The sequence below is a fragment of the Dipodomys spectabilis genome, unplaced genomic scaffold (genome assembly GCF_019054845.1).
Source record: "Dipodomys spectabilis isolate Male_0828 unplaced genomic scaffold, ASM1905484v1 ptg000329l, whole genome shotgun sequence".
In the NCBI taxonomy this organism is placed as follows: Eukaryota; Metazoa; Chordata; class Mammalia; order Rodentia; family Heteromyidae; genus Dipodomys; species Dipodomys spectabilis.
The window spans coordinates 1,193,419-1,219,951 of NW_024871006.1; the positions used below are offsets into that span (position 1 = coordinate 1,193,419).

Genomic DNA, 26,533 nt, shown 5'->3' on the forward strand with positions numbered 1-26,533 from the left:
GGGACTTCTGTAAGAGATAGGACATCAAATGCAATCCTATGACTTGTCTGATATGCACAGAATTGGTGACAAAATGCAGCACACCTAGATTCAGCCTCTTCTTTACACTGATCACATAGCTCTTTTTATTCTAGATGTGGTTTCTGGAATGTTCTCAACATAAGGCTGCACCAGAGACTCAACTCCTTCACCATGAGATCCTAGCCTTTATGGAGAGAGATAAATAAAAGACAAATGTAAGGTAATTATCAATGGTATGCATGCAATGAAGGAAAGAAATGAGGGTTGATCTGAGAAGCAAGAGTTGCTTAAATGATGTGCTCAACCAAGACTTATTTTAAAGGTAAACTGAGAACAGCAGGTCAAGGCAGCATTATTTAGAAAACAGGAAGGAAATCTTAAAAATATTAGGTGGGGCACAGTGACTCATGCCTCTAGCTACTCAAGAGCAGGAGATTGGGGGGGATTATGGCTCGTGGCCACCCTAGACAAAAATTAATGAGACCTCATCTCAACAATAAAAAATTGGCTGTGGGGGCTGGGAAGGTGGTTCAGTGGTAGAGCGCCTGCCTTGCATGCATGAGGCCCTGGGTTCTATTCCTCAGCACCACATAAGCAAAAAAGAAAGAAAGAAAGAAAAAAGCCGGAAGTGGCGCTGTGGCTCAAGTGGTAGAGCGCTAGCCTTGAGCTGAAGAGCTGAGGGACAGCGCCCAGGCCCAGAGTTCAGGCCCGACAACCGGACCGCCCCCCCCCCCAAAAAAAATTGGCTGTGGTGGTGTGTAAATGCCATTTAGGAAACATAAATAGAAGAACCACAGTCAGGGGAAAAGTATGGGACTCTATTTGGAAAGTAACTAAAGGCTGGGAATGTGGCTACTGGTAGACTGCTCTCCTAGCACACATGAGCCCCGGGTTCGATTCCTCAGTACCAACCACATAAACAGAAAAAGCCAGAAGTGGTGCTATGGCTCAAGTGGTAGAGTGCTAGCCTTGAGCAAAAGAAGCTTAGGGACAAAGCCCAGGCTCTGTTCAAGCCCCAGGAGGAAGGAAGGAAAAGCCCCAGGAGGAAGGAAGGAAGGAAGAGAGGAAGGAAGGAAGGAAGGAAGGAAGGAAGGAAGGAAGGAAGGAAGGAAGGAAGGAAGGAAGGAAGGAAGGAAGGAAGGAAGGAAGGAAGGAAAGAAGGAAAGTAGGCAGGCAGGCAATGAAATTAAAGAAAAAGAGACCTAGGAGCGTGGCTCAAGTGGTAGAATACTTGACTAGCAAAAACAAGGCCCTGAGTCCAGCATCACCAAAAGGAGGCAAAAAAACGAAAACTAGTTTATCTAGAAAGGTTTTTCTCCAATTAGCCTATCTTTAACTTTTTTCCTTTAAGATTTATTAACTGACTAGACAAAAAAACTTAATACAAAGGTCACTAATGTGGACTGAATGAGTAAAAACTCAGACTACAGAGATCTCAAGTTCTGAAATGGGTATGGGTCTAGAAAATAGCAGGAAAAAAATACACTGGCTTGAAGGCAGACAGATGGAATTTAGAAAAATACTGGGAAAAATTGCAAATGAACCTGCTAGAGAATAAAGACAGTACTGGTCTACCTGTCCTAAATACATCAGTACAGCACTTTCCAGCTCTTCATTTTGCACCTTTTTCCATTACATTTTTAAAGTTAAAAACTTCAAAGAACCCATAAGACTACATAAACATTTGCTAATTTATTCAAAGAAATTAAATTAAAATTAAAGGAAGTTTGTTTAAAGAGGGGACAAATGAAGCCACACCAGGTCCAGAGTGAACAAACAGTCCTAGGGCAACAGTTTCGAAGCATTTTCCAAGCTTCAGACGCTTTGAAATGAACTCTATCAAATGCACACATAGAGCAGTCAAGCCGTGCTCTCAGCCTGTGTGGGGATGGGAAACCAGAGCCAGGCCAGCACCAGCTGAGTCACGGGCTCCCAGAAAACACTCAGAAGATAATAGACTTTCTTCCCAAGGCTGGCCCCTCCTCCCATCTCAGAGGCTCTTTTGCAGGAACCCAGAGTCAAGGCTCCACATTGTAACTCAACAAAGAGTCCGGAACTAGAAAATGGTGTTTGCTGCAAGGTTTAGAAATCACTCTCACTGTGTTCTCACAAATTCTGTTTATTTGAAAGGTAATAGAAAATGTGCAATCTTAATTCAAGCATAAAGCTTCTTCATGGTGTTAATTTCTATTAATCTCCATGAAATAGTGGGTAAGGAAATTCCTCAACGAAACAGGCAGAGGCTTAGACTGTATAGAAGAAAAACACCCAGAAATGTCTCAACTAAACAACAAATTTTTTCATTAAAAATCTTTAGCTAGCCAGGCGCTGGTGGCTCACACCTGTAATCCTAGCTACTCAGGAGGCTGAGATCTGAGGATGGAGGTTCAAAGCCAGCCTGGGCAGGAAAGTCCATGAGACTCTTATCTCCAATAAACCACTAGAAAACCCGAAGTGGCGCTGTGGTTCAAGCGGTAGAGCACTCGCCTTGAGCTGAAAAGCACAGGGACAGCGCCCAAGCCCAGAGTTCAAGCCCCAAGACTGACCAAAAAAAAAATCTTTAGCTACTAACAGCTTTAAAATAAGGTAGGATGAGTCAGTCTACTCCCAGTAGGGGAAAAAAAAAGGAAGAAATAAATAGCTTAATATATACTTTTTCTAAACTTCTTAACAGGGTACCCCAAAATAAAAACATTAATGTCCTGACAAGTGCTTTCAATTATGAATAAGTACAACTATTTGGTTTTAATACTTACTGATTCTCCAAGTTTATCCAAGTTGTCCAGGAAATACTTTACAGATTCACCCTAAAACAAGAAAATAAATAGTTATGAGGGATTAGGAATGGAAGATCCTGTTGGTGGTGTACTGTCTTGTGTATACTTAATCTAAGCACACTTGGTTTAAGTCACCAATTCAAACTCAACAATGAAGCCTTCAAAAAAAATGCACACACACACACACACACACACAAATCTTCCCTGCCCAAATGGTAGATCTTAGTTTACAAAAGCCATATCCTAAGTGATCCAGCTATCTGGATAGGATTACATGTGTGCTTTCTGACAGAACTACATATCCGAAGAAAAACTGTAATTAAAAGGTGAAATTTATGAGGATCAACACAACCTACAACTAAAATCTAAGAGAGAGCCTTTTTGTGTAGAGCCAAGATGATTATCTTCAGGGACAAGAGCACACCGAGATGAGGTAAGAACAACGTGTAACATCTCTAGAAATAAGGACAGGCCTGGGAAAACTATACTCCAGAAGATCACAGGTGGTATCACAGGCTTAGACAGCTCCAGGGAGTCTTTTTCTGAGTGAGTCCCTTTCTGAGCCCCAATTTCTATTATATCGGCAAATAATTTCATTTGGCCCCAGTGTCTGTGAATACAGACCTAAAGACAGAGGACACAAGAGGAGATCTATTCTGAGTTTTCCAGCCCTCACTTTCCAAGGGATCCTGCAGGCTGAAGGACTCGCCCCTACCTGAAGCTGCTTCTGTGGTTCAGGAAGGCTGGGCTTTGGGGCTCAGAGAATCAATGGAGACTACCAGAGACTGCAGGTTCTCATTTAACAGATCTGGGTATAGTTTCTGCACTTCAGGGGATGTCTGGAATTATGCTACAAATGCCTCAAGGAAGCAGTTCTTGACTTTTTGGTCTCACTATCCCTTTCATGTCTTAAAATGCTTAAGTTACAGCAACTTGAACAAAATTATTAATTCATTAAAAAGCACCAATAGTAAGCCCATTATAGGCTAACCTACTTTTTGTAAGTCTCTCTAAGAATTTAAAAGCATTTTTAAGACACTTGCTTTTTGCTGCCTCAAGAGCTCTACAGATGTTTCCTACCCCACAGATGAAACAAGGATTTTTTTCCCAAGTGAATCTAGATGAAGGCAATGTAAGCCAAGACCATATGAAAGTGTTCTGCAGATGCTCCTACAATTAACTAAGGTGCAGACTTGAAGGTGCTCTACATTATAGTGACTGATGCTTAGCATTTCGGGGGCCTTAGAACAAGGGAGCTCTGCTGAGGAAGAAAATAAGCACCACATTTAAATCACAACCAAAGTTCAACTATGCAAAAATGTACTCTGATAAGTATTACTCATCTATCTGGTGGTCAGATGGATGAAAGTTAAGGTAACTTTAATATTATCTGAAGTTGCAACCTTTCCCCCGTTTTAATGTAAATGCTTATATAACCAATGCATCATTTGGGAGACTACAGAGAAACTAGTATATTCATTCTGAGGACCTTCCAGATTCACACAAACCTTTAAGAAAATTACAGAAAGCATGCTCCTTAAAATGTTTAATCTTTGTTACCTTCTGAGAAACTTACTTGGCATAAGCGAAGTGGTACACATACGTCAGGTGTGGCTGCACCTGCCTGTGAGGCTGGCACTTGGGAGACAGAGGTTATGAGGATCCCAAGTTTGAAGCCAGCCTGGTCTACATAGTGAGACCCTGTTGGGAAAACCGAGGGCTGGGAATGTAGCTCAGTAGTACAAGACTTGATAGCATGTGCAAGAAGACCTGGGTTTGCTCTCCAGGACCACACAAAAAATATACACACAAAAGGGTATTTTCTTAGTACTACTTATAACAGCAAAAACAGAAGGGCATCTTATCACTTAACATTAGGGAAATAATTTAATGAACTCAGTTACACTAACATAAAAGTCATTAAATAAGTTATATCTGAAATACTTTCTACATGTTAAATATGCCATTAAAACAAAATAGATCACAAAGTGAAGGACTACAACCCTTGTCCCTCCCTTTGCTTTTCTAAGCTTGGCACAACACTCATCTGGCAGCAAAGCCTGACCTGAACTATCTTAGGTTTCTTAACTCTTATCCAACATGGTGATACTACTTACATGTTTTGCTGAACAAAAGCTGTGGAATTAGATAGTCAACTATTCATTCGCATAAGTAGCTTTTTTGGGGGAGAGGGGAAGGAGCTGGGACATGCTAGCTAAAAGTGCTGCCACTGAGCTACATCCCGGCCAAGACCTTTCTAATGTAACAAAAAATATTTAACTCTGTAAGATATTGGGGTTCAAAAATGATATATGAGTATAGACTGAACTATATATTATTTGATTTTGGCTATTTGAAATACGGGTAAAGGTAATTTGATGGCATATTTTCTAAGACAAGAAAAAAAAGAGAAAGAAAATCATCCTCTTCTTTTCTTGACATTGAAACTACTTAAGAAATCTATTTCAACAGTTCTTTTCTTTGAAGCCTCCCAATTTAATTGCTTTTCCTAACAGAGAATCTTAAAGTCTTTTGGATCAAAATTACAACATACTTTGTTTAGTAGGAATTCATAATCTCACCCAAATCGAGCGGCAATACTTATAGAAAAATGCCTGTGCTCCTATTGTTAAATCTTAACTTCTAGTAAAGTTATGTCAGTGTAATTTAGTCTTTTGTGTCCTCCAAGACCACGAAGTTGAAATCAAAATATTCATAATCATTCACGTTTGAACACAGAGATATTACTTCTAATATTTCAAAGTGCTACATAAGGTGCCCTCAGCCAACTGACTACTTTGCTTTCTCCTTCATCACCCAGCCACGGGCTATGCAAGAAGTACACCTATTTCAAATGAGATTCCCATGAGAAGTTGATTTTGATTTAAAGTAACTCTCCAATCAAAAAAGTATTCCAGTGAGAGCAAGGCCTGGATTCAAACCCCAGTACCCCCACTCCTCCAAAAGCAGATAAATTAATTCATGGTTTCATTTCACAGGTTCTGTTATATACATCCTTCCATTAGTAAGAACAGAGAGTGGGAAAAATACAAATAGTTAAAGTGTCAGAATACACAAAAAGAATTATCTGATTTTTTTAAAGATAATTGCTTTATGTCAATAGCAAAAGGACAACTCTACTTATAGAAGAGAACAAAAAATAGAGATGAGCCTTCAGAATTAGGTATGTCAAGTCTATAAAGATGAGAATCAAATACAGATGTTTTTAATGCAAAGCCCTTCCCGTGTACATACATATGTGCGTATGCATCTGTGATGTAGCAAGGATGTACCAAGATATTTAAAAATGATCTTCACCACAGTACTACTGAGAAAGAATGTATAACCTCAATCATAACAGTGAGTTAATGGTGCTGGTAGAGCCCTTGGATTCTTTGTTCCATTTATCTAGATGGAGACTAGGGAGCTATCCACAAACTACAGCCTGTAGGCCAAATCTAGCCCACTGCCTGGGTTAGGGCAATTTTTAAACAGCTGGGTTAAAACAAAACAAAAAAAGCAAAACTAAACATGTCATTTCATGACATGAAATTCATATTTTGGTGTCCCTACATGAAACTACATTGGTACCCCAGCCACATTCATTTGCTCGTAGATCACTAATGGCTGATTTCATGCCCCAAAGCCAAGGAAGCAGCAGAGGTAGAGGCCATGAATGGTCCTCTCAGCTCTGCTAATGGCTTGGGACACTCAGAACTGCAGTGCTGAAGTTATAACGTGATGCTTCTGTCACTGGACTGCTACACATTTTAATTTTTTTAATTATTTGAATTTTATTGTCAAGGTGATGAACAGAGGGTACAGTTACATAAGTCAGGTAGTGAGTACATTTCCTGTCCAACTCGTTACTCCCCCTCCCTCATTTCTCTCCTTACCTTCCTTCCCCTCCCAACCTCCTCCCCCAACTTGTACAGCTCATTTCTAACGTATTGCCTTGTGAGAATCGCTGTTGCGCTGGCTCCCCCTTTGTCCTTTGTCTCACCATTTTGTTGTTCCCCTTCCCTTCCCCGATTGAGATAAACATCTATACAATACCCAGGTACCAAAATCAACAGGGTATAAACCACAGGGGGGAAAACACAAAAGAAAAAAGAAATCATATAGTACATCAAGTCTTGGAGTTCATTTTGCTTAGCATCATCTTTTTTTTAGGGGGAGGGGGGGGTCTGGTCCTGGGGCCTGAACTCTGGGCCTGAGCGCTGTCCTTCAGCTCTTCAGCTCAAGGCTAGCGCTCTACCACTTGAGCCACAGCGCCACTTCCAGCTTTTTTCTTTTTGCTTATGTGGTGCTGAGGAATCGAATCCAGGGCCTCAGGCATGCAAGGCAAGCGCTCTACCACTGAGCCACCTTCCCAGACCTTAGCATCATCTTATATGGTCATATGTACATAGCTATTGAGCTATTCTGCTCATCTGCTAAGATTATCCTAGAAGTATACTAATTACTATAAATAAGGGAAACCATAGGACCTATGTTTCTTTGGGTCTCGCTTACTTCACTTAATATGATTTTTTCCATGTCCTTCCATTTCCTTACAAATGGGGCGGTGTCATTCTTTCTTATGGAAGCATACCGTATTTTCGTGATCCATTCATCTACTGAGGGACATCTGGGTTGGTTCCAGATCTTAGCTGCCATACATTTTAAAAGCTACCATAAGTTCATATCTACCAAAAAAAAGAACAGCACAAGAGGATTTTGAATGTTTATGCTTTTAAGTTCACTGGAATATGGCTAATTCTGAATCAAGCTGGATGATAAAACACTGTCTAATACACAGTAACACTATAGCTATCTTGAAGAACACAAAGTACAGGATAAGCACTCTTCACTGTATTACTGACCCGTAGGAAAGCAACAGGAGGAAAGTCACACAATTTAAAATGTGATAGCTCACAACAGATTATCTTCACAAAGAATGAAAAGAAGTCCACTCCTGTAGTTTCAAACAGCTTACTTATTAACCACGAAAGGAATTACTAACTCACATAGTGAGTTACTCACTCATGCTTGATTGCAGCCGCCAAACAACTATGTCCAGAGAAAGAAATAGGACTATAAACCTCCTAGTGAGAACAGTTACTTAGAGTTCAGGACATAGGGATCACGTCAACTCACACCTGTAATCCTAGAAATGGAGCTGTGGCTCAAAGTGGAAGAGCTCTAACTTTGAGTAAAAAATTCAGGGATAGCACCTCCGCCCTGAGTTTAAGCCCCCTGATCAGCAAAAACAAAATAAAACAACAAAAAAGCAAGGCAGGGGCTGGGAAGGTGGCTCAGTGGTAGAGTGCTTGCCTTACATGCAAGAGGCCCTGGGTTCGATTCCTCAGCACCACATAAGCAGAAAAAGCCAGTGCTGTGGCTCAAGTAGTAGAGCACTAGACTTGAACTGAAGAGCTGAGGGACAGCGCCCAGGCCCTAAGATCCTAAGATCAACCCCACCCCCCCCCCCCCCAAAAAAAAAAAAAAAAAAAGCATGGCAATGATTCCAGTGGCTTTCTTCTTTTAATGAGTTTATTACCAGTGGCACTCGGATTTCATTCAAAGAACCAGTTCCAAGTATGAAATGCTTGACAAATTTTCTGAGCATAGAGATAAAACTTTTTCAGAAGTAGACCTACCCTTACTATTATTGAACATGGGTTTTAAAAACTAGCTTTGGGCCGGGTGCCAGTGGCTCACGCCTGTAATGCTACTCAGGAGGCTGAGATCTGAGGATCATGGTTCAAAGCCAGCCTGGGCAGAAAAGTCCGTGACACTCTTATCTCCAATAAACCACTAGAAAACTGGAAGTGGGGCTGTGACTCATGTGGTAGCCTTGAGCTGAAGAGCACAGGGTCAGCGCCCAGGCCCAGAATTCAAGCCCCAAGACCAACAAACAAACAATAACTAGCTTTGGGGTAGAGATGATTCTATTTCTGAAGAAATTCAACCCCAAAGTGTAAGACAAAATAGGCTTTTTGGCGAATCACATACTCTACTGTCACTTCAACAACTAGCACTTCAGGTATCACAAGCAGTGCCCCCAAATGCTTTATACACTTTTCTGGCCACTAAAAATTAAAACAAGAAGTGAACCCTGTACTTCCCTATACATATTTGCAACAGACATACATCTGCAGGAGTTCCAGAAGCATCTTTCAGATCTTAATGCAAGTACAAAGGAAAAATGTCTATTTCAAAATCCATTTAACTGTACAAATAAAGAATGTCTCCCAACTGTAGAACGCAAGTGGTTGGTATACAATGATGTACAATGTATACTACTAGGAGGCAAAGAGAAGAATTTAATAGAACTTGTCCAAGTGATACTTATACCCAATGAAACCATTTGCTCATTTGGCAGTACCCAATTGTACAAGAAGACTCTTATTCTACAGTGCTAGAGATTGAACACAGGGCATAATGTATGGTAGGCATGCTACCACTCAGCTATATTCTCAGCTCGAAGATATATAAATATATTTTTGGGTCTGGTCATGGGGCCTGAACTCTGGGCCTGGGCGCTGTCCCTCAGCTCTTCAGCTGAAGGCTAGCACTCTACCACTTGAAAGTCAGCCCCACTTCTGGCTTTTTCTGCTTATGTGGTGCTGAGGAATCGAACCCAGGGCCTCATGCATGCAAGGCAAGTGCTCTACCACTGAGCCACCTTCCCAGCCCCTCAAAGGTATTTTCAAGGAAGAAATGTATATTACAAACCACTAATAGATGCACATTTACAACTGATTTTGAAAGTAAGGAACACTAAGAACTGAACCTTAATGGACAAGTGTTCTCAAAAAGAATTCCATTCCTCTCTACTAGTAAGATCTAACTTAGAAAAAACTATTCACAAGTTATTTACTTGGGTGGTAGCGGGGTTTGACCTCAGGGCTTCCAATTTCTAGGTAGATGATCTACCACTTGAGCTGTGGTCCTAGCCCCTTTTTTGCTTTTTAGTTATTTTTCAGGTAGTTTTTGCCCCAAGCCAGCCCACCAACATCTCTCGTGCTAGGTAAGGCATGAGCCACTGGCACCCAGCTTAATTTACTTTCATCTTATGCAAAAGTATATTTTAAGCAATTTTAAATTCTTCAAACTCCAAATTGGGATATCTGAATTGTGAATTAACAGTAAAATTAACACTACATACAGCTTTTCCTTTGGGGGGAAAAAAAGATCCAGCATTTCAAACAAACTTTATTTCCCATTTTACTACAGTTCTAACTGCCTACCTACAGCTTATACTGTGAGATTTTTATGGGCAAAAATATTAAACTTAGTATTCTAGATGTAAAGTGGGATCCTAGAAGGCACAAAGGAGGACCTTATTAAGATAGGACCCCGTGGAAGTGGACACTTCCCAAGTTAGCACACCACCATTATCTCTTACTTTTCTTTTAGAAACAAAGCAAAAAGCATCTCACTGTGCTTCTTTAAAATGCTGTGCATATTACTACCACACCTTCCTCTCCATCTCATCTGAGGAATTCAGGAAGAGACAAAGACAGCTTTCAAGTTGGAAAAGGTTCAAGAACCTCCATGTGATGGTAAGAAGCGTGAAGGCCACAGAATTAGCCAACAAAACTGTTTTAGTGGCAGAAACTGAAAAAATCTATTTTAGCAGCAAGAACTGGAACTAATTCTTATTGAAGAGATAAAGCTTTAAGTTATGCTGATTCTTGATCTAGTCTGATTTTCCACCTCCGTTTTAACTCTTCCATACTCAGTAGTCATATTTCTAACTCTAGTCTTTTGCAGTGATAAGATACCTCTCCTAGCACTTTATTTTTAGATACAGTCCTGTATGTACAAACCTAGACCCAAAGTCCCGTTGCTATACCTCTCTGTCCTAGCAGTATTTCTTTGCACACAGCAATAGGTACATACACAGCTGTTGAATTCTTTCTTGCATTGTAACTTCCCCTTTGACATCCTGTTTCTATCTTATCCTTTCTGTCACAGATATTACAAACATATATATTGAACCAGGAAGTTTTTAAAATAATTTCTTATTACAAAAATTTCATTTATTTGTAAAGATATAACTATAGTAGAAAATCAAAAGATGAATTTAAATTTATAATAAATTACTGAGTAAGAATTCATTTAAGGTGGTAACAATGCTCAATAGGAAATATACTCATTACCTTACTCATGTAACTGTAACCCCTTTGTACAGTATCTTTACAAAAAAAAAAAAAAAAAGCATTCATTTTTCTGAGGCATGAGCACACAACTATTCCAGTATGTCTATCTATGGTGAAAAGCACCATGGACAGTGGTTATGGGAAGACATTAAGACAAAACGGATTACTACAAGTACTCATTAAATGAATGTTATAATTAATCAAAAAGATAAACCAGCAGGTAATGGTGACTCATGCCAGTAATCCTAGCTAAGGAGGAGGCTAAGATGAAGGATCGTAGTTTGAAGTCAGCCCAGGCAGAAAAGTCTATGAGACTCCATCTCCAATTAACCAGTAAAAATGCTAGAATGGGGCTGGGAAGGTGGCTCAGTAGTAGAGTGCTTACCTTGCATGCATGAGGCCTTGGGTTCAATTCCTCAGCACTACATAAGCAAAAAAAAGCCAGAAGTGGTGCTGTGGCTCAAGTGGTAGAGCGCTAGCCTTGAGCTGAAGAGCTGAGGTACAGCGCCCAGCCCAAGAGTTCAGGCTCCACAACTGACAAAAAAAATAAAAAATTTAAAAAGAGTTTGAAGCCTTTGAGTCAAAGCCCAGTACCCGTGCACATCCTCCCTCCTCACACACGAAAAACACCGTAAAATATAAAGTATGGTGGTTCCCCAAAAGGATAAAATTCACACAGAACTTGGAAGGGGCAAAGATGATGATGATGAAACTGAAATTTCAGGACTGCTTTTTCTCTGAGTAGATTCAGAAGATTTCAAAATACCTCTGAAGTTTCTGCAGATCCAAATTCCAAGCTGGGTCGGGTCTGGATGACATCTCCAGAGGTGGTGAAGAGCCACAGAGCACGCAGAATTTGAAAAGCTTTTGTAACAGGTGGTATACCCTGACTACTAATACTGGAAAACTGGACAAATATGAAAAATGCTGATAGAATTTTTGAGTGATGTGTATTATCGATATTTACTTGACTTTTATAAACTATGATAAAAGAGTGTATCTCATTGAGATAGACTGTCCAAAAGTTCGTTTGTAGACTGGCCCGGTGGCAGAGCTTGCCTGGTATGCTTAAAGCCCTGAGTTCACTTACCAGCACAGCCGGTTCCCCCTACCCCCCCACATCCACCAAAAAAAAATTGCTACTAAAATGAACCACCAGGGGCTGGGGAAGGTAGCTCAGTGGTAGAGCGCTTGCCTTGCATGCATGAGGCCCTAGGTTCCATTCCTCAGCACCACATAAGCAGAAAAAGCCGGAAGTGGTGCTGTGGCTCAAGTAGTAGAGCACCAGCCTTGAACTGAAGAGCTGAGGGACAGCACCCAGGCCCAGAGTTCAGGCCCCATGAGTGGCAAAAGTAAAATAAACTGTGGTGTACTATAAAATGAACCACCATTAAAATCTTGGGAAGTGTACTAAGTATGTCTATATATGGCAGAAAGTTCATTTCGAAAAAAAATTAATTACACAAAATAAAGGAATGAATTAGGGTATTCCATTTTAGTGAAATAAGGCCCTTTTAGTTACATAACTGGCACCATTTAACAGTTTTTTGCCTAAAATATAATAAAAAATATTACAAAGAATCTGTATTTCCAAGATAATTTAAGTAGTAAGAAAGTTTCTAAAAATGGCAGTATAACTTAAAACTAATATAGACGTTCATTCTCTAAAACAACCAAGTTCAGTAGCTAAAGTAGTTTCCACCTGTTCATGCACTTAAGTCCTTCCACTGCAATCTAGAAGAGTAGGGAAAAATAATCAAGAGATGGGAGAGAAAACTCGAATTCTATATTAATTCTTTAAGCTGTGTTCATCATTGTGACTCCTCTACAAGCATACATAAGGTTTTTACGTGCCTATAATATGCCTTTAACTTCCATCAGTCTTGAAGCCCACATACAAATCTAGGTCCAAATGTTTCCTGCATATTAATTAGGCAGGGTTCATTTCATTAAGCTTATGCTTGGGGAAATCTTGTTGACTTGCCTTTAAGAGATCTAGAAGTAGGCTTTTATCAATAACACATTTACATCACTAAGCTACTCATTTCCCCTTTCAATGTTATTTCAAAATAAAATACAATAAATTGCTGCTTGAACAGATCTGGCCGGCTGCGGCTGGCTGCAGGACAGGGAAAGCACAGGCTCTCTGCTGGGCTCTGACAGTGCGCCAGGGACCCGCTTCACCCTCACCCCTCACCAGGCCCTTCTAACATTCCCACCTCGCCAGGGACCAGCTTCACCCCTCCCTCCCTCCTCCCCCCTCTCCAGGCCCTTCTAACATTCCCACCTGGCCTGGGACCCACTTCACCCTCCCCCCTCACCCCGTCCTTTTACCATTCCCACCTCGCCAGGGACCCGCTTCACCCCCCCCCCCCTCTCCAGGCCCTTCTAACATTCCCACCTGGCCTGGGACTCACTTCACCCTCCCCCCTCACCCCGTCCTTTTAACATTCCCACCTCGCCAGGGACCCGCTTCACCCCCCCCCCCCTCCGTCTCCAGGCCCTTCTAACATTCCCACCTGGCCTGGGACCCACTTCACCCTCCCCCCTCACCCCTCACCCCGTCCTTCTAACATTCCCACCTCGCCTGGGACCAGCTTCACCCTCACCCCTCCCCAGGCCCTTCTAACATTCCCACCTGGCCTGGGACCCCGCTTCACCCTCACCCCTCACCCTGTCCTTCTAACATTCCCACCTCGCCTGGGACCCGCTTCACCCCCCCGCCCGCCCCCCCCCCCTCCGTCTCCAGGCCCTTCTAACACCCCGTCCTTCTAACATTCCCACCTCGCCTGGGACCAGCTTCACCCTCACCCCTCCCCAGGCCCTTCTAACATTCCCACCTCGCCTGGGACCCGCTTCACCCCTCACCCCGTCCTTCTAACATTCCCACCTGCCTGGGACCGGCTTCACCCCTCCCTCACCCCTCACCAGGCCCTTCTAACATTCCCACCTCACCTGGGACAGGCTTCACCCCTCCCTCACCCCTCACCAGGCCCTTCTAACATTCCCACCTCACCTGGGACCCGCTTCACCCCTCCCCAGGTCCTTCTAACATTCCCACCCTGCCTGGTTTCCACAGAGGATTCTGTTGTTGTTTATTTCGAGAGAAAGCTTTAAAAAAAAAAAAGATTTTTTTTACTTCATTTTTTTCTGAGGAAAAAGTCAAAGTATTTGACATGATGCACAGCACATAGACTGCTTTCCTTTGCTTTTCAAATGTATCAATAATTAAGTGGAATGCAATCAAATGTAGTTTTAAACTTCTGGTATTTTTTCATACACATCAGTGAACAGCTACATTACAAACAATATCTGAAAACTAGTTTTCAAATTAGGTATATTGCTAGGCCAATCTATGTCAGTTTATAAAGCCTATGCAAAATTCTCCCCAAGAATATATCTTATTTTGGCAACAATTTATTTCCACTTTTACTTACTTAATACTTAATTTAAGTACTTATTTACTAGTACTTAACTTGTACAAAATATTAAAAATAAGTCCTGAGGCTTGAACTCAGGTCCTGGATGTTGTCCCCCCGGGCTAGCATTCTACCACTTGAGCTCAGTTCCTCAGTTCCAGTTCCATTTCTGGTGTTTTTTGATGGTTAATTGGAGAGTTTCACAGACTTTCCCTGTTTGGTTTGGCTTTGAACAAAAGTTCTCAGATTTCACTGTTCTGAGTAGCTAGGATTACAGGCATGAGCCACTGGCGGCTGACTAAAACTAATACTTTTTGAAAGAATAAAGTTTATTAACTTTATTCTGCAAATTGCCTTTTACTTGCCACTACTCTCAAGTAATATATTCTATATATCAAGTTTTTCTGTTAGGTTTATCACCAAAATAATTAACGGCTAATGGTAATGACCTCATTTTTTCTTAAGTTTTCTTGGAGTCCCACCAATTTCTAATTAAAATAGACTACATGACAGTTTAGTTATTCTCTTACCATATGCAGAAGACATGGAAAAGGATCTTATTTAATCCTTCTTCCAACTGGGGTTGGAACTCAGGTCCTTGAGCTTGCTAGTAGCAGGTGCTCTACAGCTAAGGCACCCCCAAGACCTTTCTCACGTGAGTTATTTTTGAGATAGGGTGCCACTTCCTGCCCTGGACATGCCACCAAGTTCAGCCTCTGTTTGTGATGGAATCTCAAACCTTTCAGTTCCTGCTGGCCTAGAATTGTGATCCTACCAATCTTGGCATCTCTAGGAGCTAGAATTATAGGTTCGAACTACCAGCACTTGGCACACCTTGTCTGTCTACCTCTGTCTTTATCTCATAAAATAAGGTCTGATACATATATAGTCCAGGCTTATTTCAAGCTCTAAATTCTCTTGCCTCTGCCTCTTAAGTGGTAAGGGATTATAGGAGTGAACCACCATACCCAGCTTAAAGGACCTTATTTAACATGAGTCATCCTACAGAAAAGAGAAAAAAAGTTTTGGTAATATATCTAATAAGCATTTATAAGTGCATCCATATTTTATAAGGTATTTGGTTACCTTATGAAAGTAAAACCCTAGTGGCGCTGTAGCTCAAGTGGTAGAGCGCTCGCCTTGAGCTGAAGAGCTGAGGGACAGCGCCCAGGCCCAGAGTTCAAGCCCCACGACCGACAAAAAAAAAAAAAAAGAAAGAAAGTAAAACCCTAACTTCAAATGTGGGAAGGATGGTAGAGCGCCTATCTACCAAGTGCAAGGCTAAATTCAGAGCCAAGTAATGAGAAAAAAATGTGAAAGTTAAAAAAAAAATGAAGAAAAAAAAAGAAAGAATAAAAAGAGAAAGACTGTGGGAAACAGCTTCACACTGTGAGATGGGCTATCTCTGACATAAAATCTAATGCTGACCAACAGGGTAACAATATGGTAATAATTATTCCTCATTACCAGTCAGTGCTAATACCTTCGGTTCCTAAGAATTTCCTACTTAAATAAAATTCACATCTACTTGTAAAGAAAGTCTTGCTAGTACTGTGAGAAAATCCCTTCCAGGAAATGCTAATGTTGAAACATTAAATGAGCAAGATATAAAGTTGCACACAAAGCACAGAAAAGTTGATCTCAAAATCCAATATTGTACTCAAATACTGGAAGGAAATACACCAAAATGTGAGCAAAGTTGTCATGGTAGTGCCATGGCTAACTGGATGATGCTTCTTTATTTCAGGGATGTATATTTGAAAATTTAGACTTAAAAAAAAAAAAAGCTAATTTGGAGTAGGGGGTGATAGTGCACAGTTGTAATCGACTCCATACTCAAGAGGCTGAGGTAGGAGGATCAAGAATTCAAGGCTAGTCTGTGCTACATAGGGAGAAGCTGTTTCAAAAATAAATACAGAAATAGGCTAGCTACTTTGAATTTGGCAGCCAGGAAGCCATTCCCTGCAAACAACTGTGCATTTTCAAATAAAGATGGTACAATAAACAGTAAGAGTTTTTTTTTGTTGTTATTGTTGTTGTTTTGTTGGTTGTGGGGCTTGAACTCTGGGTCTGGGCGCTGTCCCTCTGCTCTTCAGTTCAAGGCGAGCACTCTACCACTTGAGCTACAGCGCCACTTCCAGCAGTAAGAGGTTTTTTTGTTTGTTTGTTTGTTTTTTTGTCAGTCGTGGGGTTTGAACTCTGGGCATGAATGCTGTCCCTCAGCTCTTCAGCTCAAGGCTAGTGCTCTACCACTTGAGCTACATGGCCACTTCCAGTTTTCTGGTCGTTTATTGGAGATAAGAGTTTCATGGACTTTCCTGCCCGAGCTGGCTTTGAACCACGATCCTCAGATCTCAGCCTCCTGAGTAGCTAGGATTACAGGCGTGAGCCACCAGTACCTGGCTGCAGTAAGAGTTTTGAGGCTTGAAAACTTCCTCAAATTTAAAATGTTTTTGAAAAAAGTAAACTCATATATTACTCCCAACAGTACAATTTACCTTACAGAACTAGAATTCTTTGGTAGCAAATTATTTTTTTATTCTAAGAAAGAAACTGCCTCAATTGTTTTTTTGGGGAAAAAAAAGAATGTATAATTTTCTAACACAAGACATACTTCCCAAATTCAATTTCAATTCTCCTGTTCTCTAAGGAGAGAGCTCTGCAAGAGTTCTTTATAATATCCCATATCCTTCTGGAAATACAGTAAGCACACCCATGGCTCATGCCTATAAGCTTAGCTATTCAGGAGGCTGAGATCTTAACATCATAACTGAAAGTCAGCCAAAGAAGACGTATCTGAGAGAGTCTTATCGCCAATTAACCAGCAAAAAGCCAGAATTGGAGGCATAGTTAGTGCAGTCAAATGGTAATTAGTCTGTAAGGAAGAAAGCTGAACAAGAGCCAGGGCTCTTGTCACCAAGTCACAGAACCAGCAGACAAAAAATAAAATAAAATAATAAATTAAAACAAAATCACAAACACTGGAAGTTTGGCTCAATGGTAATATTCATAGCCCAAACTCAACTACTACACAATTAACAGTAATACATGAGAAGAAAACACAGGTAATTTCATTCCTGGATGAGTATTTCATCTATCATGACAAAACACATTCACCAGCAGAAAAACTACCCAGCCCACAAGGAGCATTAACTGCCTTCCCCACCACATGGCCCAATCTTGTCAGACAACAAAACATCACTTGAAAAGATTTCTAAATACTGCTGAATGTGGAAATAGCTCAGAATTTACACTGGCACGGAGGTTCCTGTTTCCACGCACCCTTTGGATAATTTTGCTATTTTGAGATGCAGTATGGCAGTATCAGACATGATGGGCTCAGTCTTACAGCTCCGATGTTGAATCTGGGCTCTAGCAGCAAAACCATCATGACTGAAGTCCTGTGGTTCATGCTTTATGCACCTGCACGGCTTGCTCCCTTAGATCCTTTCTAGCTAACAAACACCAGTGATTCTGCATCCTCACAGTGGAAGAGCTACCAAGGCAGTAGATAGTAGCATTTTCCATACCATTTTCAACTACTTGACCTATCTGCTTCCCTCTAGACTGGAAGCCCTCATGAGGCATCCATGCAGGCAGTTCCCTTGAGTTCCTGGGCCTAGGACATACATTTGCCAGAGAATGAATGGCCATCACATGTAGCCAATCAAGCTTTTTTTGCCTTCCCTAAGTGGGAAGTGATCACATGTGAAACAATCAAGTACAGTCACTTGATTGTTACATGTTGGCCAATTCAACTAATCATAGATGAAAAATATTTGCAAAAAAACCAAAAGACCAAAACAAAACGAAACCAACTGTCTGGAACTGGGCTTGGTAGCACATGCCTGTAATCCATTTGGGAGACTGAGGCCAGGAGAATCATAAGTTTGAGACCCGCTTGAGCTATATAGTATGACCCTAACTTAAAAAAAAGACAATTGTACCAGTACAAAACATACAGAATCTTGTCATTGTTCCTTTGAGAATATAGTAGAAAACCTGTTTACACAGCATTTCCATTGTATTGAGTATAATTAGAAATTTAAAGTACATGGGAGGAGGTATACAGCTTATATGTAAATATTATACTGACCTGAGCATCCAGATTCAGATAACCTAAGGGACTACAATTCCCCAGGACACAAAGAGGCAGCTGTACAAAGTAAGAACCTAACATATCTGCAATATCATTAACTGACAGTGAACTCTTGTGAGGCTGTGATTCAAAGAACCTGTTTAATATAAATGCAATGTCCTCCTGTACTTAAAAAGGTCTGAAAACCCCACACCCTGCTAAGCTGGTGGCTGAAAGTACTGCAAAGAGAAATGAGAGCAGCAGAGGCCCTTCCTCACCCCTCAGCCCTCCCAGTGTGGCCTCTCCCTGCAGGTCACCTGCTAGTGAGCATGTGCAACAAACCTTCTTGTTGCCCAAATCAACGAAGACACCATCCTCACCTTACCAGACTCCTCATCGAGCCACTTTTTTTCTTCAGCCCCTTTCTGATCCCTGAAACTTGACAGGTGCCCGTGCCCCTCCTCATTGTGACCATTTCTGCTATCAGGTCTGTCTCTGAAAGTTCTCAAGAGCTGTGATGGTTCCTTAAGCCATGTTTTCTCTTTCTACATTTTTTCCTGAGAAATCACGTGCACTGCATAGACTTTAAATCTCACCTAGATACAAACTATTCTTTTCTTTTTTTCCCCCTTTGGCCATGGGGCTTGAACTCTGGACCTGGGCACTGTCCCTGAGCTCTTCAGCTCAAGGCAAGTGCTCTACCACTTGAGCCCTCCACTTCTGGTTTTCTGGTGGTTAATTGTAGGTAAGAATCTCATGGACTGTCCGGGCTGGCTTTGAACCACAATCCTCAAATCTCAGCCTCTTGAGTAGCTAGGATTACAGGCTTGAGCCAATGGCACCCAGCTAGATATAAACTATTCTAAAACTTCTATTTCTAGTCCCAAACTGTTCTGAATTCCAGACTCAGGTATCAAACTGTCTACATGGTATCTACCGGACTCAAAAAGATCTCAACTTCCTATGGCCGGGCCATTCCTACCTACTCTTCCCTCAAAGTTCATTCCCCGGCCACCATTCAGTTCAGTGATAAGTAGCAAGATCCACTTAGTTGGGTTAAAGCCAGGAACCCAAGCTACTCGTAACATCTACCTCTCCTAGCCAGAGATAGAACGAATGTCTGGCCCACTGGCCATATAAGGCCTCCATATCATTTAGTACGTGAAGGATAGACATGTAATGCTAATGGACGACTGACTGGCTGCCTATTTTGGATGGTCAGTTAATGAAGTGAAAAATATCCAAATGGTGTTTTCCAACAATAGGCTGTCCACCCCTGTATCAGAACCAAATGACTTTCCCTACAAAACAGACTCTGAATTTATTTTCTTCTCTTCATCTCTTTGGCTCCTACCCATCTAGGGACAATGGCTAGTTCTGCAAATTTCCTAACTTGGGGGAGCAGGTAAGTCACCAAGGCTCTTGGTCAACAAGGCACTCTGAATGATCTTGCCTTTGGTGTCTTCCTCATGCTTCGGTGAACCTTAACCCTCCGTGTGGCTGTGATCTCATTCACAGGTGAGCAGGCTTTTCTGACTTTGCATCTGAGCTCCTCCTGCCTACACAGTGTTTTCCCAAACTTATGTCTGGATGCAAATCAATGGGGTCTTAGCCAGAATGTCACCTTCTCACATCAGCCTCTTGGTTTCTCATTGCTCATCTTTTCAGAGCACTGATCACAAATATACTTATTTATTTGTTTGCCTATTTCATGTGGGCCCTTCCAACTAACAAGATCAACACAGAAATTACTTTTGTTGGTCATCAGCAAACCCCTAGCTTACACAAAGGCACCAGCTACATGCCCAGCTGGAGAAGTAATGTTATAGGTCCTGCTACTATTCTCATGCCACCCGCGGGCTTCCCTGCCCACATCCATCTTTACTTTTGCTATTTACTTTTCCCATTTGAGGGGGAAAGAATCAGTTATAATAAAAATAAAACAGTCTTAAAGTAATACCGTAATAGTTGCACACATAGATACATTCCTTTAAAACTATATTTCTATTGAACTTATAAATACACTATTCCTTTTTTGAAAGAAAAATTTACATTAATGCCAACTGTGAAAATATCACAATGGAGGAAGACCTTGGTTCTCTAACTAAACTAAATACCAACCTTAAAACCAATTAATTTATCCCTACATGATATAATTTTAAAAGTCCAGAAATAATTAAGCAAACGTAACTCTCCTTGCATTAGTTCAGAGTTGAAATACAGACTATGGAATTAGTAACAGTTTAATATCCTATCACTGTTGAAGCTACAGCAACTGAGGACAGTTTTATTACAAATGTGGCAAGTTAGTAACAGTTAAAATAAATGGTTTGTACTGAGATATTTCCAAGTGAGTTGGCTCAGGCATGCTATTCCTATTAAATTTTTTGGTTAGGAAAAATAGTATTTGCAACTTTGTAAGTACACAGTACTTAATTATTTAGGTTTATAAACATCAGTAGTGAGTTTAGGGATCATGATCCTTTTGAATAGCATTTTTATTAGTCTAAAGTATATTCACAGACATTTTCTTATTTGTTAGGCCTTCTGAAGCAGTTAACCAGGCAATAAACTATGGGATCTCAAGCAGCTTCTCATTACTAGTAACTTCCACGAGTTGTTCTTTTAGTACAAAATGAGTGAGTACAACCAGATCACATGTCTACAATACAGGATCTCTGTGTAACTGCCACTAAGCCAATTTACCCAAAACAAAAAAAACAATTTTCAAATTGGGCAGAAAGATGCCAAATTTAAAGCCATTCTGGGCTATTTAGTGAGACTGTCTCAAAATAAAATTAAAAAGCACTGGGAACTGGGTGTGGTAATGCATGCCTATAATCTCGGCATCTAGATGCTAAGGCAAGAAGATTTTGAGCTCTACCGAGCCTGGGCTGTATACCAAGACAATAAAAAAAAAAAACAACCAAAAACACCGGAACTGTAACTCAGTGGTACAATATGCTGGAGGTTCAATCCTAGCACTGTTAAAAAGAATTAAATGAAAGCTACGCAAAGACTAGGAAAATAGTACCAAGGATGTTGAAAAGCCAAAATATCTTATTCCAATTATTCATTATTTCAGCTTTTTATCTTTAAACTTAGAGTTAAAAAAAAGAAAATGTTCTATTGATAGACCTATTTATATTTTAGCTGCTATGGCTTAAAGAACCAAAGGCAGAGCTACACTTTGAGGGGCATGGGTAGTATAGACGGGTTTGTATGCTGGACAGCACTGTTAAATGCTACACCAACACATTTTTTAAAAGAGAACAAGTGTGCAATTTGTTCATTTTGCTCCCTGAGGAAATAGTAGTCTGTTAGATTATGTATTTACTTTTTTGCACAGCATTGGAGTTTGACTTGGACTTACTATTCAAGCCTCTACCACTTGAGCCATGTTCCCAACCCTTATTTATTAGTTCATTTGTTTGTTTGCTTGTTTGTTTTACTGGGGGAATTCCTCCTGAAGATCTCATACAAAAGCATTCTGATAAAAAAAAAAAAAAAATCTGCCAGGCACTGGTGGCTAGCCACTCAGTTGGTTAAGATCTGAGGATTGAGGTTCAAAGCCAACCCTGGCAGAAAAGTCCATGAGACTCTTACCTTCAATTAACCAGCAAAAAGCTGAAGTGGAGCTGTGGCTCAAGTTGTAGAGCATAAACTAAGGGCCAGTGCAGGCTTTGAATTTAAAACCCAATACCAGTGCACGTGCGCGCGCACACACACACACACACATACACACACACAAAGTATTTTTTATAAGAATAAGGAAGTTTGTTTGCCTTGGAAATGAAGGGTACGCACCAAGGAGTCTCTGGCAAGTTATAGGCCAAAGGCTAGCTCCCTCCTCACTTCTCCAGCAGAAAGGTAAGGACTGGGTTAATACTGCCCGCTACATATTTAAAGCATTTTTAGGAACATTATTGGAAAAATTTCATAATTCTGCCCAGAAATCTCATAGTGAAAATAAGAAAGCTCAATACTAGTTAGTTTACCATACATTTAATGTTCTTTAAAATTATTTTTGACTTTCATCACAGGTTGAATATCTGAAAATAAAAAGCCTAAAATACTTCAAAATCCATAGTCTTTTAAGCACTGACATACTCCAAGTGGAAATTTTTACACTTGATTATTATGTGACCGGTCACAAAGCACACCAAACATACTGAATAAAACTGCCCTCAGGTTAGGTGCTGGAGGCTCACGTCTATATTCCTAGCAACATAGGAGGCTGAGATCTGAGGATGGTGGTTCAAAGCTAACCCAGGCAGAGACTCTTATTTCCAATTAACCACCAAAAAACCAGAAGTGGTGCTGTGGCTCAAAGTGGTAGAGTACTAGCCTTGAGTTAAAAAGCTCAGGGATAGTGCCTAGGCCCTAAGTTCAAATTCCATGACCGACAGAATATCTACCCTCAGGTTATGTGTATCAAGTATATATGAACTATAAATGAATTGTGTCCCATTCCCTAATATATCTCAGTAAATATTTGAAAATATTTGAAATACTGAAAAGCTGAAAAATCTAAAACACAAAATACTTATGGTGCCAAGTATTTCAGGTAACGAATAACCAACCCCAGGGATGGAGGCATGGCTCAGATGGTAGAGCATCAGCCAATGAGCAAAAGCACCAGCTGCCACGTTCAAGATCTTTGACCTCCCCGCCCCAAAGCTTAAAAAAAAAAATCTAACCCAACCCATATTACACTTAATTTTAGAATTGTAGAATCTGCTTCTAAAATCATTTACACATGTATATATGTACACTAGCCATAAAGATACAGACACAATAATTATAAAATGTTTTACTTGTTTAAAGGTACTGTGAAGAAACTAAGAGCAACTTCATAAATATACAATTAAAAATCAAGCAAAATGATTAGCAGACAACAAGAACCAATGTAATGATGACCACCTCAAATCTCTCTTTTGATGTGTGGTCTTCTTAGAGAAAACATATGGTCTAACAAGAACATAAGTCATGCATTTTGCATTACTCAGAATTCATGCTTTTTAGGGTGGCAATCAAGTTTAGAGAGTGAAACCAATCAAAGCTTACAGTGCCTTCTTTTTAGAAAGCTAAACCCACATGGCATGTTGGGAGTATTAATAGCTAATGCTAGTCACGTGGTTAATATATGTCAGGCACTGTGCCAATGGCTTTACATGGATTAGCTCATGTAATCCTCACAACTAATAATCGATCCTGTAATCATGCTGAGTTCATAGTCATGCAAATACAACCCAGAGGAGCTCAAGGCATACTCATGTGGTGCCTGGCCATCAGGACTCAAACTCGGGTTGGCCAAGTGCCTTGTGCTAGGCTCTACTTTTATCCCACCACACAGCTGAAAACCACATCAAATTCTAAGATGATCCCATTAAAACTGTATGTAAAATAAAACAGAAAGTCTGGGCTGGGTGCCAGTGGCTCACACCTGTAATCCTAGGTACTCAGGAGGCTAAGATCTGAGCATCACGGCTGGAAGCCAGTTCAAGCAGGAAAGTCCATCAGACTCTTATCTCCAATAAACCAGGGGGGGAGGGGAGAGGAGGGAAAAGGGAGGGGGGAAGGCAGAGGTGAAGTTGTGGCTCAAGTAGTAGTGCACTAGCCTTGAGTAAAATAATAAAGGACAGCACCCAGGCCCTGAATTCAAGTCCAAAGACCAGCACAAACATATACACACAAATCACAACCTCTCCCCCCCCAAAAAACCCCCAGTAAGTCTGAAAATGGTTTACTTTTTAAACTAGTATGGAAAACAAAGCAAAGAGGGGACAAAGCCCAGGCAGCACAACCAAGCACATAGGCCTTAGGACTGAGCCCAAAAACTAAACCAGTACAGAGTAAGTCCCCCAAAGCAATCTGCTCTACAGCAGGAAGGACAAGAAGAAAAACTTGAGGCACTGAATTGATCTAAAAAAGATTTTAGAGGCATGGCTAAAATGGTAAAACATCTTCTGTGAGCAAACAAGTCAAACCAGTCAGTGTGAGTGGGGCCTTAAGTCCCAGTCATGGGAAGCTGAGACAGGAGGATCCAGAGTTCAGGTCAGCTTAGGCAAGGTCAGCGTGACCTTGGCTTGAGGGAAAAAAAAAAAAAAGAGAAAAAAATCCAACTAAATAAATAAGCAAAATCTTTTTAATTCATTTTTTTTTTCCAAAAGAGAAACAAATTAGAAGATTAAGTACCACCACTATAACAGATCAGTCATTCTGGCCAAGTCCACTGAAGTCTAGTTTTCAGAACAAAACTATTTCCTTGATCCACATCAGCCCATTAAAATATGCTTTGCAGTCCATGCAGCTCTAATAAACGCGCTTGAAAAAAAAAATCCTGTAAATGAATAAATGAAAAGGCTCACAATCTAGTCAAGGATAAATATCATCACATGACTAGGAGAAAACCGAAATACTTTCAAGCAAAAAACCAAAACAAAATAAAACAAAACCCACTGCAAAAATACAGAATTATACTTTTAAAAAAATCAGGTAGTTTCTAATTGAAACAAAGTAACAGTATTCTGACATCCCTTTTCCAAAACAGAAGCAAACCTGGGTGGCTCGCTAAGGACAGGTACAATAACATACCCTAGGAAAAGGTATGGCTGCTTCCACTTAGCTGGCTGCCAGGACTTCTGTTTTCCAGAAACCCACAGTCTCTGGTGAATATCAGCTGAGGATTGCTATCACAGTGAGCTTTTAAGGAAGACAAAATTCCAACATGAGTCTTCACTAGGGATGAATTACGTAAACTTACCATTTAGTATTCAGATTATTTGTATCCTGACTGGAAGTTAGTTAATAAAGTAGAAAAGGAATAAATACTAGCAGACATTATGAATGTTTCAAATTTAAAAGTTAGGTGACTAGCATTACAATGCTAAAATGCTGGGGGCATTGAGTTCGGCCTCATGTCTGCTAGGCAGAGGCTCTATCACTGGCCAGATCTTCAGCCCTTTTTTGTACTGGTTGTGGTTGTTGTTGTTATTATGACTGCAAGTCATGGGGCTTGAACACTGGGCCTGGGCTCTGTCCCTGAGCCTCTCTGTAATCCAAGCCAGTGCTCTACCACTTGAGCCACAGCACCACTTCCTGTACTGATCTCACTTCCTTCCTGAGCTGTCTGTCTGTCCATGGACCACAATTCTGTTTTTTGTATACATTTTTTATTGTTCTTGTAAGTACATGAGTACATTTAGGGGAGGGGGCAATGTCACTGCTTCCTTTGCTCTCCCAGTTTTTTCCTCTGGATCCTCCCATATTTTCAACTTCCTGAGTACCCTTGGTTGAGAAGGGGTCTGAGAACTTTTTTTGCTAGGCTGGCCTTGAACCACAATCCTCACAGTCTCAGAGGCTTTAATTATAGGCATGAGCCACCCGTGCCCAGCTCCAAATAGTCTTTCTGAAAAACCTTACAGATAATTAAAATGATAGGCTAAAACTTAATAGGGAGAATGCTAAAGAAAAATGAAAGGAGAGATAATGTCCAGGTATGTAACAGCTGAGTGCATGCAAAACGGTTTAGTGATCAGCACTATGACTGGGAAGTCAGCAGATAGGACTCTGATGTTTAGTCTCTTATCATTTAGTCTGAGGAGTAAAGCATCTCAAGGAACCTGTATAGGTTCAAGACGCCTGTCCAGGTATCTCAAGTTTTCCATCAATGAAATGAGGATAAAAGTATGTAAGCAAGGATGAGGTAATTAGCCCTACCACACGGTAGGGCTTTGAAAAGTACAAAGCCGTTGTCATAAACCCTTAAGGTAAGCCAGGTGCTGGGGGCTCTCATCTGTAATCCTAGCTACTCGGAGGCTGTGATCTGAAGCTCAGCGTTTGATGTCAGACTGGGTGGACAAACCTGAAAGACTCTTATCTCCCATTAGCCACCAAAAATTTGGAAATGGAGCTGTGGGGTTCAAGTGGTAGAATGCTAGCCTGAAGCACAAAAGCTCAGGGACATCACCCAGGCCCTCAGTTAAAACGCTAGGACCAGCACTAAAAAATAAAATTAAAATGAAGTATTAACAGTAATTCTTGCACCATCAATTTTTTTTGCTAGAGAAATAAGCACTTGTTTTG

At 40.8% G+C, this 26,533-nt stretch overlaps 1 protein-coding gene across 1 annotated transcript in view; it reads right to left on the bottom strand.

Annotated features, from left to right (window-relative positions):
* The window catches only part of Gna13 (G protein subunit alpha 13), a 43,170-nt gene that overhangs the window by 7,602 nt on the left and 9,035 nt on the right, over positions 1-26,533 (bottom strand). The window contains exon 3 of the mRNA XM_042702579.1: positions 2,778-2,828. Within this exon, the coding sequence (XP_042558513.1) occupies positions 2,778-2,828 (51 nt within the window). The remainder of the gene's footprint in view (positions 1-2,777; positions 2,829-26,533) is intronic.